General features: G+C 38.2%; 2 protein-coding genes across 3 annotated transcripts in view; one reads left to right on the top strand and one right to left on the bottom strand.

The window, feature by feature from the left end:
• SRPX (sushi repeat containing protein X-linked) overlaps positions 1-2,920 on the top strand; it is a 112,359-nt gene extending 109,439 nt beyond the window's left edge. For both annotated transcript variants that reach the window (XM_025440043.3, XM_025440033.3), the window contains one exon: positions 2,381-2,920. In XM_025440043.3, the coding sequence (XP_025295828.2) occupies positions 2,381-2,564 (184 nt within the window). In that variant the 3' untranslated portion in view covers positions 2,565-2,920. The remainder of the gene's footprint in view (positions 1-2,380) is intronic.
• SYTL5 (synaptotagmin like 5) overlaps positions 1-19,478 on the bottom strand; it is a 286,474-nt gene that overhangs the window by 30,979 nt on the left and 236,017 nt on the right. The window lies entirely within an intron of this gene.

Below are 19,478 nucleotides of genomic sequence, written 5' to 3'. Positions count from 1 at the left end.
TGTGAAAATGGTACCCACCAACCTCGGTCCCTGGAGACTCTCCCTCAGGCCTCTGCCCTTCAGTCACATGCTTAAAAATGATCCAAGGAGCCTCTTCCACCTGACGTCTGGGGTGCTTTTCAAATGGCTGCTTCTGGGCTGCACTTTGGGGTGAGTTCGCATGTTGAGCCCTGTTAAGCATCATTTCTCAGTTTACTACAGACCTGTGAGTCTCACAGGCATCAGCCCTATTAGTCTTCAAAGCTAGGTGTTTGAGGGGCTCTCTCATGTGCACGTCTCAAAGGACAGAGTTCCCTAAGTGGGGTGGGCTTGCTTTGATCCTCAGGGAGAAGCTCCAGGTTTTCAGTTCCCTCTTGTGTGTCATGGTGCCAGGTGTGTGGATTGTGTGGTGAGACTGTGTCTCGGCTTTTCCTACCCACTTGGATGTGGCTCATTTCCTGATACGCGGAAGTCACTCTGCCTGGTTTTGTTTTTGTTTTTGTTTTTTCAGAGGGACTTGTGTCCAGGGGAGGAGGTGAGTTCAGGATCCTTTTCCATTGCCATGTTTTTTGAGTCTACAGAGTTTTCTAGAAAATTCTCCAGGAGGAGTTCATTCTGGTCTGATGACAGGCATTTATGCGACTCCAACACACTGCTGGCACCACCCCTTAACCTGTGGGGTGCCCCATCTACCCCCAAGATTTCTGTGGTCTCTCGGCCATGGTGGGATACATTCCAGTGACTTGATAGCATGCTGGCCTGAACACTCATTTCTTGCCCTGGTAGTTTTTCTTTATATTCTGTCAAGGCAAGAGGCTCACACGAGGAATGTGTGCAGTAGCAGTTGGTGGCAACATGGGAGATTTCCACCCTAGGCTCAGGAGCACTAGAACGTCAAATGTTCCAATTCCTCATTGGTTACCCTTTCCCTTAGGCCACAACATTGCTTGGCCTTTTTTTTCCCCTCCAGACCAGCTTTCTTTTCTACTCCTGTTTTCTGGGACCCACTGCCCTAGGACATCCCCCTCTCCCCCAGACCTAAATACTCTTCATTTTAAGAATGTGGAGAAGTTTTTCTCTGCATTTTTGACTCACTTCGTGGTCTACAAACACTCCATTAATGCATTTCTGGGTCATCTACTTCTGAGCTTCCCTCTTATATCTCAGGAGACCTGCTAGAGATACTTTAATGTTGTCTTTCTTTTTCTTTCTAGTCACTAGCATGGAATTAGCAATTTAGCTTCCTATGGAGATAAAGTAGAAATTATTCCCATCTTCCCTGAAACTCCCCTTAAAGGCAGAGGAAAGTATAGTCAGTTCGGATTCGGAGTAGTCAATATTTTTCTTTTGATCCTTTCATGGGGAGAAAAATATTTCGCTTTAAATACAGATGGCATTGTATAGTCTGCCTTACACGTAATTGCTAGATAACGAAATTAAAAAATAAACCCACTCAATCTCCATTTTATTTTTCAATGGGCTCAGGTGATCAGCTTGTTTGCTTTCTCTGGCTTATTTCATCTAAATGTTTCTGTTGATATAAAAATCATTTTACACAATATACCTTCTAGTGTGGTAGAAAAAAATCACTTTTGAAACTTTGAATTTGGGGGAAATTATTTGAGTCATACTTAACCAAGTTAATATACCTAGAGTGTAGAGTAAGTTTAATCTGCTCTAATGGTGCAGTCCTGAGCTGGCTACCGAATAAGCCAGCATGGGCCAGAACTATAATGTTTGGAAACATATTTCAATCAGCTTCCCCTAGTCCAGTGTTTCTCAACCTTAGTACTATTGAATTTGGGGCTAATTCTTTGTGGGGGAGGCTTTCCTGTGGGTTGTAGTAGATTCAGCAGCATCCCTGGCCTCTACTCACAAGAGGCCAGAAGCACCATTTCACTGTGACAATGAAAACTGTGTCCAGACATAGGGCAAGATCCTCCCTATTAACCACTGATGCTAGTTCCAGGATGTACATAGTTGTGCAAACCTAGTCTGCAAATTTGGGTTGACGACAGTGTAATGCACAAAATCTGCTAGTATTGTTGTACCTACCTTGTCAGTACCTATCGGTGCACAGCTCCAAGGCAGGCCCGGTGTCTTCCTGATTATAAAGTAGTACTACTTAATCCTTCATATGCATACCAGTCATTTGGGGATCTTGCTAATGATGCAGATTTTAATTCAGTAGGTTTGGGATGGAGGATGGGATTCTAATTTCTAATAAGTTTCCGTGTGATGCTATTTGTCCAAGCATCATACTTTGAGTAGCAAGGGTCTTGAGATGAGTAAGTCTGTGGAAATAAGCCTTTCTCTACACACAGTATCACTCTAGGGCTCTGGTTGGTCCAGCAGAAGCCTTGGGAGTCAGGTTTGACAGTCTTCTCTTTGTCTGTCCTAGGTTGTTGCTGCGCATCCCACTCTACTCCTTCAGTACGGTGCTAGTGGATAAGCATGGTATGGACAAGGAGCGCTATGTCTCCCTGGTGATGCCTGTGGCTCTCTTCAACCTGATTGATACTTTCCCCTTGAGAAAAGAGGAGATGGTCCTGCAAGCTGAAATGGGCCAGACCTGTAACACCTGATGTGATGGTTCCTCTCTTGGCAGCTCCTCTTCTCATTCTACAGAGTGCTATGCACACGGAAAGGCCTTAAAAATATCCTTGATGTACAGATTTTTATTTGTAATTTTTAAAGTCTATTTTAATATGAGCTTTCTTTGCACTTAAAAATTACCATGATGCTTTTTGTACTTTGAAGTGTACCCCAAAAATGATGAATATAATATGTACTCTTTTTCTTTATTCCATCATGGCTGGTTAATTTTAAAGAAACTAGAAACAACAACCATACACATGCTTTCACTGTGTTATTCAGTGTAACACATAACTTCTACTTTGTTTTTTGTATAAAACATATTAATAAAATATTTTGGAGCAAATTTATTAAAACTTATTTAGTGTTTTAAGCACAGGCCATACTTAGTGTGGTCAGTGGTTTTTAGGACTGTGATTCTTTTTTAAAAAAAATTTATCCCTAGGAACTAGCAATTTATGTTTTTTAAGATTTTATATATTTAATTGAGAGAGATCAGAGGGAGAAGAGGAAGAAGCAGACTCACTGTTGAGCAGGAAGCCTGATGCGGGGCTCTATCCCAGGACCCTGAGATCATGACCTGAGCCGAAGGCAGATGCTTAACTGACTGAGCCATCCAGGTGCCCCAGGACTGTGAGTCTTAGCTGTGTTTTAGGAATGGAAAAATGTAATTACTTTTGTTAGGAGGAGCTGGGCTGGGAGACCTGTCCTTTCAGGTCCTAGAGTAGCAACAAGCCAAAAATTAAAGAGTTAAGCCTTTGATCGCTGTGATAGCATAAACAAAAGGCTAAAACCAGAGCAAGCCCCAGTTCTTCCCTTTTGTTTTTTCCCCAATGGACTACTGTTACCAAAGGTCAGGTGGAGTGTCAAAGACATAGGGTTGTCACCTTGTTGAGGGAAGTCCATGGAACCCTCTAGTTAAAGATAGCCCCTACCAGGTCACATCCAAAGCCACAAGTGCTAAACACAAACTTACCCCCACTCTGCCACCACCTTTTCTTCCCAGTAGCTTTATGTGTGCACTCAACCTTAGCAAGTCAGCTCCCATAGGAGAAACCAAAAACATGGGCTGTAGCAGTACTTTCTGGCCAAAAAACTCCCTAACAACGAACCAGTTGAACTATTAGAATCAAAGTAAACAGACGTTGCGAAGTAGAAGAATCCTGAGCTCGCTTCTTCCTGTGGGCACACTGAGGCATCAATTACATGTATATAACTAATGCTGAAAATTACCGAAAGATTGGCAGAACAACAACAGCTAGTCAGAGAGAGAAGGCCATTTCAAAAAGGGTAAGAGGAATGGAGATGTGCTTGGTAACCAATCCTCTGACAGAGCTAACCAAACTTGGAGGAGCAAAACAATGAGACTCCACACCAGGCACCCCTGGCACTGGGAACCTGCACTGGGAAGACAAGTACCCATGATGTCTGGCTATGGAAACTACTGGGGCTTAACTCCAGAAGAGCGCAAGGGTGATAGGAAACCAAGTTCTTTTCCTTAAAGAGTCAACATATTAAATAATGGCCCAAGACACAGCACAGAAGCAACAAGTTTGATAAGCGCCTGGGGTATACACGAAGGTGGTTTATCAACTAATCTTAGAACGTGCATCAGAGGAGCAGAGATCTGCAGGAGATTCCTCTGAAACAAAAGTACTGGTGGGTCCCATTTTTCTTGTTCTTCCCCAGCCCTAGATGCTTATGGGATCCAGTTCTAATACTCTCCATCTATCTTGTTAGCATTGCATGCTTCCACCCTGGCCATCTCCTGTACAACCACCCTATTCAACCTGCCAGCCTCCAAAGTGACTCCTGCCCTGCCTCATTTGGCAGGTAGCCCTGGCCAGGGCTGGCACCACTTCAATGTGATTGCTGCTACCATACCAGCACACTCACAGCTCTAGCAGCCAGATCTTTTAGCTGTCTGTTCATGGGGCAAGCCCTGCCCTTTGGTGCACCTGCAGCTGTATCAGAAAGGCTAATTGCAAACAGCTAAGGCTGATTAATGTCCTTGCCCATAAAAGGGCCTGTGGTGACTGCAGCCAGACATCTCAACAGCACAGGGACCAACCCTGCCTAATGCATTCACAGTAGGGAAAGCAGGTTATTGCAGACAGCTGGGCTGGAGACAATCATGGCTCAGCCACAACAGGAGGGTGCACACAGCTGACAAAGGATACCCCAAGAATGCCTAAATCTAGTGACCAGGCAGGATTGCACTATAGGGCACCACAGGACCTCTTTTACACAAGGCTACTACTGTCAAGACCAGGAGACAGGGCTGACCTACCAAATACACAGAAACACAGAGTTAGGCAAAATGTGGAGACAGAAGGATAGGTTCCAAATGAAAGAAAAATGCAAAATCACAGTAAAAGGACAAAAAGAGATAATATATGATAAATTCAAAATAATGATCATAAAGATACTGGACTTAAGAGTGGATTTGCTAAGAATTTTAACAAAGAGTTATAAAAGAATCAGAGCTGAAAAATTCACTAAGTGAAATGAAAAATACACTAGAGGGAATCAACAGTAGATGATAGCAAAAAAAATATCAGCAATCTGGAAGATAATAATAGCAACCAAGCTGAAAAGGAAAAAGAAGAATAAAAAAAATTATGTTAAGGGGACTCTGACATCATCAAATGTCCTAACATTCACAGTATAGGAGTCCCAGAAGGAGAAAGGAGTCAGAAAATTTATTTGAAGAAATAATAGCTAAAAATGTCCCTAATCTAAGGAAGGAAACAAACATCCAGGTCCAGGAAGCATAAAGAGTTCCTAGGAAAATGAACCCAAGTTGGTCTTTTAATAATAATTAAAATGGCAAAGGTAATGATAAAGAGAGAATTTTTAAAGGAGCAAGAGAAAAGATAGTTATATACAAGAGAAATGAATACTCTAGCCAACAAGGCTATCACTTAGAACAGGAAAGATAGAGTTTTCCAGACAAGCAAAATTAAAGGAGTTCATCAACACTAAACCAGCCTTACAAGAAATGTAGAGAATTCTTTAAGTGGAAAGAAAAGGTGTAAAGTGTAAAAGGAAAAAACATTCACAGATAAAAACAACCAGATGAAAAAGATAGATTAACCACTTATAGCCAATATGAAGGTTAAAACACAAAGTAGTAAAATCTATTATATCTAAAACTTAGTCAAGGGATACACAAAAAGGTGTAAAATATGATATGTACATAAAACATGGAGAAGTAAAAGTTTAGTATTTTTAGAATCTGTTCAAACTTAAGTAACCATCAATTTAAGATAGACTCCTATACACATACGATGTTATATATGAACCCAATGGTAACCACAAATCAAAAACCTATAGTAATACAAAAAAAATAAAATCCAAGCATAACACTAAAGAAAATCATCATATCACAAGGGAAGAGATCAAAAGAAGAAAACATCAAGGAACTATAAGAACAATCAGAGAAAAAATTTTAAAATGACAATAAGTACATACTTATCAATAATTACTTCAAATGTAGATGGACTCAATGCTCCAATAAAAAAAGTATGGGGTGACTGAATAAATAGAAAAACCATCCTCATCTATATGCTGCCTCACAAGAAAGTTACTTCAGACCTAAAGACACATACAGGCTGAAAGTGAAGGGATGGAGAAAGATATGCAAATGAAAGCAAAAAAAAAACAAAAAACAAAAAACCTGAGGTAGCAATACTAACATCACACAAAAAAGATTTTAAAACAGACTTTGTTTCTTTTGTAACAAGAAACAAAGTAGGGCATTACACAATGATAAAAGGCTCAAGCAAACAAAAGGATACAACAATTGTAAATATCTATGCACCAAACATAGGAGCACCTAAATACATAAAGCAAATGTCGATAGACATATAAAGAGAAATTTAAAATAATACAATAATAGTAGGGCACTTTTACACCCCACCTACATCAATTGATAGATATAGAGATGTATAGAAAATCAGTGTCTTTGAATGGCACATTAGACTAGATGGACCTAATAGCTACATATAGAATATTCCATCTACAAAAGCAGAATACACATTATTTTCAAGGGCACATTCTCCAGGATAGATTACATGTTGGGCCATAAAACAAGTCTAAATAAATTTAAGAATATTGAAATCATCTAAGGCATCTTTTCTGAATACAATGATATGAAATAGAAATCACAATTTTAAAAACAAACAGCAAAAGCATTTATTTCTTCTACTTTTTTTTTTCAAGAGAGAGAGCGTCAGTGGGGTTAGGGGGGCAGAAGGAGAGGAGTGGAGTGAATCCTAAGCAGGCTCCATGCTCAGCCCAACACAGGGCTCAATCTTAAAATCCCAATATCACAACCTGAGCTGAAACCAACAGTCAGACACTTAACCAACTGAGCTACCCAGGTGCCCCAGCAAAAGCATTTCTGAGAGAAATATTTAGCAATAAATGCATATATTAAGAAATTGGAAATATCTAAAATAAACCACCTAACCTTATACACCTCAAGGAACTAGAAATTAAGCTCAAAGTTAGCAAAAGGAAGGAAATAAATAATAAGTATCAGCAGAAATAAATGACATAGAGACCAGTAAAACAATAGAAAAGAATCCATGAAACTAAGAGCTGGTTCTTTGAAAAGATGAATAAAATTGACCAACCTTTAGCTAGACTAAGAAAAAAAAGAAGACTCAAATATATAAAATTAAAAATAAAAGAGGTGACATTACAACTGCTACTACAGAAACACATAGAAACATGAGACTACTATGAAAAACTATATGCCAACAAATTACATAACTTAGAAGAAATGGACACAACCTGCCAAGATTGAATCAGGAAGAAATAGAAGTCTGAACAGACCAATATGAGTAGAATTTAATGAGCAGAGATTTAATAATGAGTAAAGATTTAATCAGTAATCCAAAAACTCCCAACACTGAAGACTCCAGGACTAGATAGCTTCATTGGATAATTCTATCAATTTAAAGAAGAATGAGCCCAAATCCTCTTCAATTTCTTCTTAAATATTAGCAGGAGGCAACACTTCCAAACTCATTCTACAAATCCAGCATTACCTTGATACCAAAACCAGGTAAAGCTACCATAAGAAAACTATAGACCAATGTCCCTGATGAATATAGATGTGAAAATTCTCAATGAAATATTATCAAATTGAATTTAAGAACACATTAAAAGGACTGTACATGTGGGGTTTATCTTTGGGATGCAAAGATAGTTCAACATATGCAAATCAATAAACGTAGTATATCACATTAACAAAATGAAAGATAAAAATCACATAATCCTCTCAATAGACACAGAAAAATAATTTGACAAAATACAACATTCTTTCATGATAAAAACCATAAACACATTGGGTATAGAAGGAACATACCTCAACATAATAAAGCCCATACATGACAAACCCTCAGCTAACATTATACTTGATGGAGAAAAACTGAAATCTTTTCCTCTGAGATCAGGAACAAGACTACTCCTATATAATATACTACTTGGAAAGGAAGAAGTAATATTGTCACTACTTGCTGATGATATGATCTTAAATATAGAAGATCCCAAAGAGTTGATCAAAAAACTACTGGAATTGGCACCTGAGTGGCTCAGTTGGTCAGGCATCTGCCTTCTGCTCAGGTCATGATTCCAGGGTCCTGGGATCAAACCCCACATCCAGCTCTCTGCTCAGTGGGAATCCTGCTTCTCCCTCTTCTGTTCCCCCACTGTGCTCTCTGGCTCTCTCTGTCAAATAAATACAATCCTAAAAAAAAAACTACTGGAATTAATGATTTCAGTACATTTGCTGGATACAAAATTAATGTACAGAGATCAATTCCATTCCTTTACACTAATGATGAAACATCTGAAAAATACATTTAAAAACTATCCTATTCACAATAGCATCAAAAACAAAATAATTAGGAATATATTTAACCAGGGAAGTAAAAGACCTGTACTAGGAAAACTACAAGACTTTGCTGAAAGAAATCAAAGAAGACACAAATATAAAAACATCCTATGTTCATGAACTGGAAGAATTAATATTATTAAAATGTTCATATTAACTAAAATCACCTGTTGGTTGGAATGTAAGTTAGTCAATCACTATGAAAAACAATATGAAAGTTCCTCAAAAAATTAAAAATGATCTACCATATGATCTAGTGATTCCACTTCTGAGTATATACCCAAAGGAAATGAAAGCAGGATTTTGAAAAGATGCATGTACTCCCAGGTTTACCACAGCATTATTCATAATAGTCAAGCTATGGAATGCCCATATATGGATACAAATGCCCATCAATGGGGGTGCTTTGGTGGCTCAGTGGTTGAGCATCTGCCTTTGGCTCAGGGCATGATCCCAAGGTTCTGGAATCGAGTCTTGCATTAGGTTTCCCGCAGGGAGCCTGATTCTCCCCCTCTGCCTATTCTTCGGCCTTTCTCTGTGTCTCTCATGAGTAAATAAATAAAATCATTTTTAAAAAATGCCCATCAGTGGATGAATGGATAAAAAAAGATGTGGTATATATGCACAATGTAATATTATTCAGCATGAAGAGGAGAAAATCCTGCCATTTGCGACAACATAAATGGACCTGGAGCACATTATGCTAAGTGAGATAAACCAGACAAAGATAAGTGCTATATAATATCGCTTACATGTGAATCTAAAAAAAGTCAAACCCATAAAAAACACAGAGTAAAATGGTGGTTACTAGGGGATGGAGGCATAAGATTCATACTGTTTATGGGTACAAATGTATAATAAGTGGTGAATAAGCCATAGAGATTTATGCATAGTATAATGAATATAGACAGTAATATGTACCATAATATATAATATGATAAATACCACTACAACAGCAATCATATATTAGTGTATCCAAATAATATATTGTACACTATGAATTCAAACAATGTTATATGTCAAATTTATTCAATAAAAAAATAAATACCCTACACTAAAATTTAGGGGCATTTCTAAATATTAATTAATAGGATTTCTTCTAGAGAATTAGTTTCTTATTGTAATTTTACACGACTTTTCTATGTACCCTTTGGACCTCATAAAAACAATCCTCAGTTCTACTTGCTCATACTATTTGATACAGCAAAATGTGTGTGTGTGTGTGTGTGTGTGTGTGTGTGTGTGTGTTAGTGAAGGGATAGGCAATTAAACTGGCTGCCCTCAAACTGAAAACTATCAGTGCTTCAGTAGATAGCAGCTGGAATCTCAGTTCAGCTTTTTGAACATTTGTTGGGCTGCTTGAAATCTGCCCCCATTCACATCCTGAACATGTATGGTTCACCAGTTAGTGAGAAATCGCAGTAGTTTATATATATAGAACCTAGGGCTCCCTTCTTGATCCTCCACCTCTGGCTCTCTCCTGAGATTTTCCTCCTGACTTCTCTGGTGCTAATGGTCACCCCTACCCTCTCCTCTGGTTCTTCAAACTATTTTTTTTTTTTGGTTCTTCAAACTATTAAAGACTATCTTCACTTAAGCTTCCTTGCGACCCCAGCACGATGCATACTGCAACTTGCCCTTAAGCAAAAACAAACCAACAAAAGTGTCTATCAATAGATGAATAAAGAAGATACATACACACACACACACACACACACACACACACACACACACACACACAATGGAATACTAGCCATAAAAGGGAATGAAATCTTGCCATTTACAACAACCTGGATGGATCTAGAGTATAATATTAAGTGAAATAAGTCATAAAAAATAAATATCATATGATTTCATTCCTATGTGGAATTTAAGAAACAAAACAAATGAACAAAGAAAAAAAGAGACAAAAAACTAGATTCTTAAATAGAGAACAAACTAGTGGCTGCCAGAGGGGAGGTGAGGGATGGGTGAAATGAGGGGTATTAAGAATAAACTTCTCTTGATAACTGAGAAATGTATAAAACTGATGAGTCAGTATACTATACACCTGAAACTAACATATTTTTATAATACTTGAATAACAAAATACATTTTAAAAAACTCCTGATAACTCACCTAGTATATTTTTCCTCTTCCTAGTAATGACTACGTTCCAGGATCTGCCTGCTTTTTGGTCATGCTCCAATGCCTTCAGGTAGTTAGTTGTTTTTTTTTTTTTTTATGCTTTATCCAGATATAGTTGTCTGTAGGAAGCTGATCCAATAAAAGCTGCTTGACCATTATCAGAAGGCTAGTAAAGGCTGAGCCAGAAGTCTAGGCCATGCCCTGAGAACTGCAGATTTCACCTCTACAAGCCCTCATCTCTTGAGCGTGAACTTAGATGAATGGGATGGGGAATAAAGGAGAAAAAAAGCAGTGAGGTCATCCAAAGCAGACTGAAGAAAGGATTAATGTCCAAGATGCCAGTAACTATATTATGCATCTATTCATGAATTAAAAATTGCCCCAAAACTTAGTGGCTTAAAATAATAAATGTTCTCCTTAAGATTTTATTTATTTATTCATGAGAGACACATAGAGAGGGGCAGAGACATAAGCAGAGGGAGAAGCAGGCTCCCCAAGAGGAGCCTGATGTGGAACTTGATCCCAGGACCCCAGGATCATGACCTGAGCCAAAGGCATACGCTCAACCACTGAGCCACCCAGGTGTCCCATAATAAACATTCTCTTACAATATCTGTAGGTCAAGGACTTGGGAGCGGCTTATATGACCAATTCAAGCTTACAGTCTCTCATGGGGTTGCAGTCAGATGTTGGCCAGGACTGTAGTCATCTGAAGGCTTGACTGGGGTTGGAGGATCTATTTCCATGATGGCTCACTCACAGGACTGGAAAGTTGGTACTAGTTGTTGTTAAGAGGCATCTGTTCTTCCCTACATGAGCCTCTCCACAATGTTGTTGGCGTATTTTCATAAGATGGTGGTTGGCTTTTCCCAGCAGAAGTTATACAAGAACAAAGTAGAAGTGACAATATCTTTTATGACCTAGCCTCAGAAAACCCCAATACTTTCAAAGTATCATGTTGGTCACAAAGGTGAGCCCCATTCAGTGTGGGAAGGGAGTCTACAAGAGCATGGATACCAAGAAGTGAGAATCACTGGGAGCCAATGTGAAGGCTAGTTTCTACAACATCTAAAATCTTTTATTTTTTTAAGATTTTATTTATTTAGGGACACCTAAATAGGCTCTGAAGTTCCTATTTACAGAGTACACATGTTTTGATGCCAGGACTGACCCTCATGATGATCGCTACAAAACATATCCTAGACTCCAAGGCAGAAGAGCCTGGTCCAGCCCTCAACTACAGCTAGAACTGAGCTCATGGTGGGTGCTGGACCTGGCTCTTCCTGCCTTGGGGTCTAGAAGAGTTCATATAGAAATCATCATGAGTCTCATAAGAAGGCAACAGGATTTCCTAGGGTCGTTAGTTCCATGTGTGGGGCAGTAAAATTCAAAAGAGAGCCTGAGACAGCTTGTTGTTGTCAGAACATAAGGGTGCTTTCAGAGGTAACTGAGGTAATATTTCGTAAAAGTAAAGATAAGGAACCCCTGCAAATCAATTAAAAAACAGAAACAATAAAAAACTGAGCAAAAGACTTGATCAAACAGTTCACAAAAAAGACATATGAATAGCTAGTAAGCACAGGAAAAGATGTTTAGCATCTTTCATCATCAGGGAAATGAAAAATGAAAACCATAAAAAAATACCACTTGACCAGTTAAAATTAAAAAGACCAATATATTCAAATAAAAAAAATTAAAAACCTCAAACGTAGCAAAATGTTAATAATTAGTGAATCTGGGTAACAAGTATTTAGGAATTCTTTTCTTTCTCTCTCTTTTTAGAAAGAGAGCAAGTAAGCATGGCAGGGGCAGGAAGGTGGAGTGGCAGAGGGAGAGGGAGAAAGAGAATTTTAAGCAGGCTCCAAGCCCAGGATAGAGCCTGACATGGGGCTGGGTTTGACAAGCCTGAGATCATGACCTGAACCCAAATCAAGAGTCAGATGCTTAACTGACTATGCCACCCAGGCGCCCTGGGAATTCTTTACTCTCAATGCAACTTTTCTCTAAGTTTGAAATTATTTCAAATTAAAAATAAAAATATATACCATGAAACTAAAACTATTTGTTATCTGGGGAAAAAAGAACCAGTATGAATAAAGTCTCCTTAGGTGGAAAAAAAAAAAAAAAAGACGGATAGTGAAAGTGTTGGAAGGAAACAGAACTGGAACTCTCATAAACTGCTGGTAGGAATGTGAAATGCTGAAACAACCTACCTACCTTGGAAAACATCGTTTCTTAAAAAGTTAAACATATAACTTCCTTAAAACCCAACAATCTCACTCCTAGGTATATATTCAAGAGACAAGAAAATGTATATACACAATTGCAGCTTTGTTCATAATAAACGTTAATGGAAATTGCCCAGGAGAACGTTTAAATGGCATGATGCAATACTACCCAACAACAAAAATGTGCAAACTACTGATACATGCAACATATAGATGAAATTCAAAATTATTACCCTGAAAGAAGCCAGACTCAAATGAGTACATAGTGTACAATTCCCTTCACATGAAATTCATTAACAGGCAAAACTAGTCTGTAGTGACAGAAACCAGCACAACAGTGGTTTCATTGATCAGGAAATAAATTGGAAAGGAGCACAAACGAGCATCATGGGGTATTAGAAAACTTCTACCTTGATAGGGATGTAGGTTAAAGCCCAGGTGCCAACAATTTGAGCACCAAAAATGTAATCATGATTAATGTCAACTAGAACCATTAGTCTACAATGATGTAAAATGATCAAAAACCAGAAAGTATGTTTTTAAATGGCATACATAATAACATGAATTGATCACAAAATGCAAGTGTGAGTGCAAGATGTTGCACAGATGATCCTCCACCAAGACTGAAGGGGAAGACTATGAGAAAATGAGTGTCTGATGATGGTCCTTGGCCCAACATTAGAACCACCTAGGTAAGAAGATGTTAAATTAGACTCAGTGTGTGGATTGTGGGGAAATAAGAGTGTATAGAACACCGCATAGGTGGAAGAGAACATATTTTCAAGGACCTGTTGTGAATGCTATTGTCTCCCCACAGATGAGGACATGGCCTTGTTGATCTTGGTTCAAAGATGGGAAGAGACAGGAATTCCACATCAGTTAACAGCAATATAGCTCACATCATACTAACTCTCCTGCTGATAATTATAACTCTGGAAAAAATATAGAAAAAAGGTTGCCCGAATTCACTGGAACTCAATCAATAGCAGGCAAAAACTGGAGAAGATATGACCCTGAAATAATGGAATCACACTGAATGAGCTCCACATGTAGTTGGCTTTTCCTCTGAAGCCTTTTCCATTTGCTTGATGAACTGGACATGGAACTCAAGCAGAAGGCTAGAGTGTCACTGGGTTGAAGATTCAGTGGACAGAGGTAGGATGGTTAGAGAGGCTAAAAACTGAGGAAACAGGAGAGAAGAGAAAGCCATAGTGAAGGAGGCTCTGAATCTGCAGATAAATTTATCTCAAATCTTTAACTGACCCCTGAGTTGTGCATGTATAAAGTTCCAAAGAGTCCAGGTGGGAAAAGAACAGTTGAAGGTGAAAGAGGGGAACAGATATCTCAGCAGCTGGTCAGTGCCTGAGATCAAGTCATATTCACAGGGCTCACTGAACAGCTTAGGCTTCCATGGAAAGCCCAGGAGTAAAGACTAAGCCTCTGGACTAACATAAGCCAAAATAGACCAGCCCAACAAATCCTAAAACCAAGCTTCCACAAGATTAGGATGATAAACTGGTAACTTAACTATCTGCAAGAATAAAAATGAGGCCAGCCTGTATGGTAAGTATTCCCTCAAGCTAGCAGTTCTCAAACCTTGGAAGACTCCAAAGCACTTTTGTTTGTGTGGGTCATATCTACCAATATTTACGGTGTTATAAATTAAGACTAAGAAGGAAAAAATTTCATTTATAATTGCACCAAGAAGAATAAAATACCTTTAAAGAAAGAATGAAATACTTAGGAAAAGGGAGGGACACCTTGGTGGCTTAGTAGTTGAGCATCTGCCTTTGGCTCAGGGTATGATCCCAGGGTCCTGGGATCGAGTCCCGTATCAGGCTCCCTGCATGGAGCCTGCTTCTCTCTCTGCCATTTCTCTGCCTCTCTCTCTGTATCTCTCATGAATAAATAAATAAAATCTTTTTTAAAAATACTTAGGAATAAGTTTAACCAAGGAGGTGAAAGAACTGTTCACTGAAAACTATAAGATAATGATGAAAGAAATTGAAGAAGACACAAATAAGTGAAAGGTATTCCATACTTATGGATTGGAAGAACTAATACTGGGCAGCCTGGGTGGCTCAGCAGTTTAGCACTGCCTTGGCCCAGGGCGTGATCCTGGAGACCCAGGATTGAGTCCCACATCAGGCTTCCTGCATGGAGCCTGCTTCTCCCTCTGCCTGTGTCTTGGCCTCTCTCTCTCTCTGTGTCTCTCATGAATAAATAAATAAAATCTTTTAAAAAAAAGGAAGAGCTAATACTGTTAAAATGTCCATACAACCCAAAGTAATCTACAAAATCAATGTAATCCTTATCCAAATTCCAATCGCATTTTTTTTCACAGAAATAAAACAAACAATCCTAAAATTTGTGTGGAATCACAAATAGTCAAAGCTATCTTGAGAAAGAACAAAGTTGGAAACACCATGCTCCCTGATTTCAAACTATACTACAAGGTTACAATCATCAAAACAGTATGGTATTAGCATAAAAACAGAACAGTGGAACAGAACAGTCCATAAATAAACCCATACATATAAGGTCAATTAATTTATGGCAAAGGAGTCAAGAACATACAGTGGGGAAAGGATAGCCTCTTTAATAAATGATGTTTGGAAAACTGGACAGCCACACGCAAGAGAATGCGACTGGACCACTATCTTATGCCACAAATAAAAATTAACTCAAAATGGATTGAAGCCTTGAATGTAAGACCTCAAACCATACAACTCCTAGAAGAAAACAGGCAGTAATCTCCTTGATGTTAGTCTTTGAGAAGACTCTTTGGATTTGATTCCAAAAGCAATAGTAACAAAAGCAAAAAGAAAAAGTGGGGACTACATAACTAACAGCTTTTTACACAGCAGAGGAAATAATTCTTTTTAAAAAGGTAACTTACTAAATGGGAGAAGATATTTGCAAATCATATAGCTAAAAAGTAGTATCCAAAATATATAAATAACTCATACAACTCAACGCAAAAACCCCCAAACAATCCAATTGAAAAACGAGTGGAATATCGGAATAGAAATTTTTCCACAGAAGACATACAGATGGCCAACAGGTATGTGAAAAGATGCTCAGCATCACTCATCATCAGGGAAATGCAAATCCAAATCACAATGAGATCTCACCTCACATCTGTCAGATTGGCGAGCATCAGAATGACAAGAAATAAAAGTGTTGACAAGGATGTAGAGGAAAAGGAAACCTCATGCATTGTTGGGGGAATGTAAACTGGTGCAGCCACTATGGAAAACAGTATGGAGATTCCTCAGAAAATTAAAAACAAAACTACCATATGATCCAGCAATTCCACTTCTAGATACTTACCAAAAGAAACAAAATCACTATCTCAAGAAGATATAAGCACTTCCACATTCACTGCAACATTATTTACAATAGTCAAGATATGGAAAGAACCTAAATGTTCATCATTGGATGAATGGATAAAGAAAATGTATACACACACACACACACACACACACACACACGGGACTATTATTCAGCCATAAAAAATGTGATCTACCCATTTTCAATAGCAACATGGATGGATCTTGAGGACATTATCCTAAGTGAAATAAATCAGAGAAAGATAAATTCCCTATGTTGTCACTTATATTTGTAATCTAAAATGGCAAAGAAGCAAACAAACAAAAAAACCACAAACCCATAGATACATAAGACATATTGGTGGTTGCTGGAGGTGGGAGGTTGGGGGGTGGGTGAGATGGAATAAAGGGATCAAATGGTAGAAATTTCCAGATATAAAATAAGTCATTGAGATTACTGTAAACCACGGCAATTATAGTTAATAATACTGTATTGCATTTGAAAGTTGTTAAGTAAATCTTACAAGAAAAGGATTTTTCTAACCATATAAGGTGACAGATGTTAGACATATTGTAGTCATTTTGCAATATATACAAATATTGAATCATTCTGTTGTACACTTGAAACAATGTCAATTATACCTCAAAAAATAATATGGGTCCAAAAATTATAGCATTCTTGGCATTATATGACAAGTATAACTCAAGAGGAGACGAAAGCAGAAATTTTAAAAAATCTATATTGTAATTCATTTAGAAAAAAGAACCTCATATATTAACATAGATGGATTTTAGAAAACTTATTTTACATTATTTTACATTATTATAAGTGTTGTCAAATTTGCCATAAAAGCAGACAGCTAGATTCTCATATATTTTTCTATTCAGTCTGTTGTAGTATCAGTATATTGCTTTGATTGAACCACATAAAGAAAATCTGGCTTTACAGAGATATATATTTGGAAAAGAGAGGAGTATTTTAATAGCCTATTTATATAATTGGATGTTTTTCTTTGACCCTTCACCAAAACTCAGGAAGTACTACTTCCTTAAAGATTAACATCAACATGAAAAAGTTTTTATGTGCTATTGCATTAAAGTCCATTGGTCTATCTTGCACTCTGAATGGATCTTTTACCCATGTATGATTTTCTAACTTGTACATTGGTCATTTAGAAAATGTTGGTTTGCTGAATCAGGCAAACCTTCCAAAGGTCACTAAAATTTGTTCAACAACGTAAAAAAAGATCATGTTAGTTAAGACCATCATCAATCTAATCAGAAAATTCTCTAAGCATTGGGAAGCTGTCACACTCACAAAGGCATATACAAGTTTTTTAAAATTCAAATTTTCACTTCACAGCTCAAATTTTATAATTATCAATAAGCACCATCAGTTGTTTATCTTGAAGTGACAGGCTCACTTTGTTCATTTTTGAGAAAATGTCCACCTAATCCTCAAGGCCAAGTTACTCTGGTTTATCTGTTGTTCATTCTTAAAAATAATGAAATGAAAAAAATAAAATAAAATAAATAATGAAATAGTGAAAAATGCACCCAGTTCAATTTGCAACTCAAATGCACGAATGTTTTTCCTTATGACAATCTTTATACTTTGGTGTGCACAAAAAATTAAAAACATATGTATTTGAAGGTCAAGATTATATAATGTTAATAATTTGTACTGCTTCATGAAGGACTTTCTTCAATCAAAGTGGTATTTTGTGTTTCTTCAATGAGTGCATAAAGGCAAAGAAACACACTGCCTTGATTCATGCTCAAGTAACTGAAGTTTTACTCACCATTGCTTCTGGACCATTGGTGCAAATGTCAACACAGTGAAAAAAGCAAGTAAGAAAAATCGCTTTGATCTTGCTGACTCCCTGAAAAGGTTTTAGGATACCCAGGAGTCTGCAGACCACACACTGTGAACTACTTCCCTAAACAGAAGTACACTGAAGTTTCTGGAATGGTGATAGAATTCTGGAATGGTGACAGAAGCTTGAGTAGAAAGGAGTGGAGGCCTACCAAAAATATGGCTCTTCTCAACTCTGACAGGATTCATGGAGAGTGTTCCTAGTAGCTGTGTGCCTTGCAGAGACCCAAAGGGCAAGGGAAGTTCCCTTCAAATTTTTTGCATCTGTTCCTGTTTTCTGCAGATATCTTTCTTTCAATAAATTCTATATTCTTCACTAAGTTATTCAGAAACTAAGAGCAGGGACGAGTGGACTCTTGTGGCCCATCAAGAATCCTAACTGTAACAGTGCCCACACACTATTTCATTAAATCTTCACAAAAAGTCACAAATATATTTCCTTCTAGCTTCACTTGCCTTTAAACAACATTGAGACTCAGAGTCACAGAATAAACACTGGAAGGGTCTTAGCTTAGTGCCCTAAGGCGAGGGGCATGTCTTTTGCAATAGGTGCACAGAATTTGGATTTTTTGCTTCATCTGTTTGTCTCCCTATCAGAAGTGACACGTTTTCTACCAGGATGGGGCTGTACTTCGGCAGCAGTGCTCTGAGACTAACAGCCTGATTTCAAATAGAAATGAAATGCTGTCCATCTGTCAGACCACAGGTCAAATCCGAATCCTTCTCTCCGAGTATCTTCCAATGTGTCTCTTAGTTTCATGGAATTCCATTTGATTCTCGGGTGGGCTATTGAGTTTCTGATGCCTTCTGAGACTAAGGATGAAATCAAAAGCTTGATGAGAGGAGCCATCTCTTTCTTGGAAAATTGGAATGAGAAGAAATCTTTTCATTTCTCAAAAAGTGGCAGCCATTTTAGAAGATGGTCTTGGGGGCAGCCTGAGTGGCTCAGCGGTTTAGTGCTGCCTTCAGCCCAGGGTGTGATCCTGGAGACCTGGGATCAAGTCCCATGTCAGGCTCCCTGCATGGAGCCTGTTTCTCCCTCTGCCTGTGTCTCTCTCTGCCTCTCTCTCTCTCTCTCGCTCGCTCTGTGTCTCTCTCATGAATAAATAAATAAAATCTTTATTTATTTTTTTTAAAAAGAAGATGGTCTTGGGAAGGGACTGGGTTCCGGGACCCTCTGAAGCAATGCATCTCAGAGTGTAGTCCTCCAACTGGCTGCTGGTTCCTGGACCATTTGCTACTGGTTCACAAAGAAATAGGGAGCTGGTCCCAGAATGCAAGTCAACAGTGTCAATAAATGCAGTATTTGGTTTGGTTGATATGTTTTGATAGTAAAACTTTCTCAACGAAGGAGGCAGCATATTGGTTTTTTTAAAGATTTTATTTATTTATTCATGAGAGACAGAGAGAGAGGCAGAAACACAGGCTGAGAGAGA

Source organism: Canis lupus, chromosome X (assembly GCF_003254725.2).
Source record: "Canis lupus dingo isolate Sandy chromosome X, ASM325472v2, whole genome shotgun sequence".
NCBI classification, from domain to species: domain Eukaryota; kingdom Metazoa; phylum Chordata; class Mammalia; order Carnivora; family Canidae; genus Canis; species Canis lupus.
The sequence above is the reverse complement of the archived record's forward strand: the minus strand, read 5'-3'. Positions and strand labels throughout refer to the sequence as shown.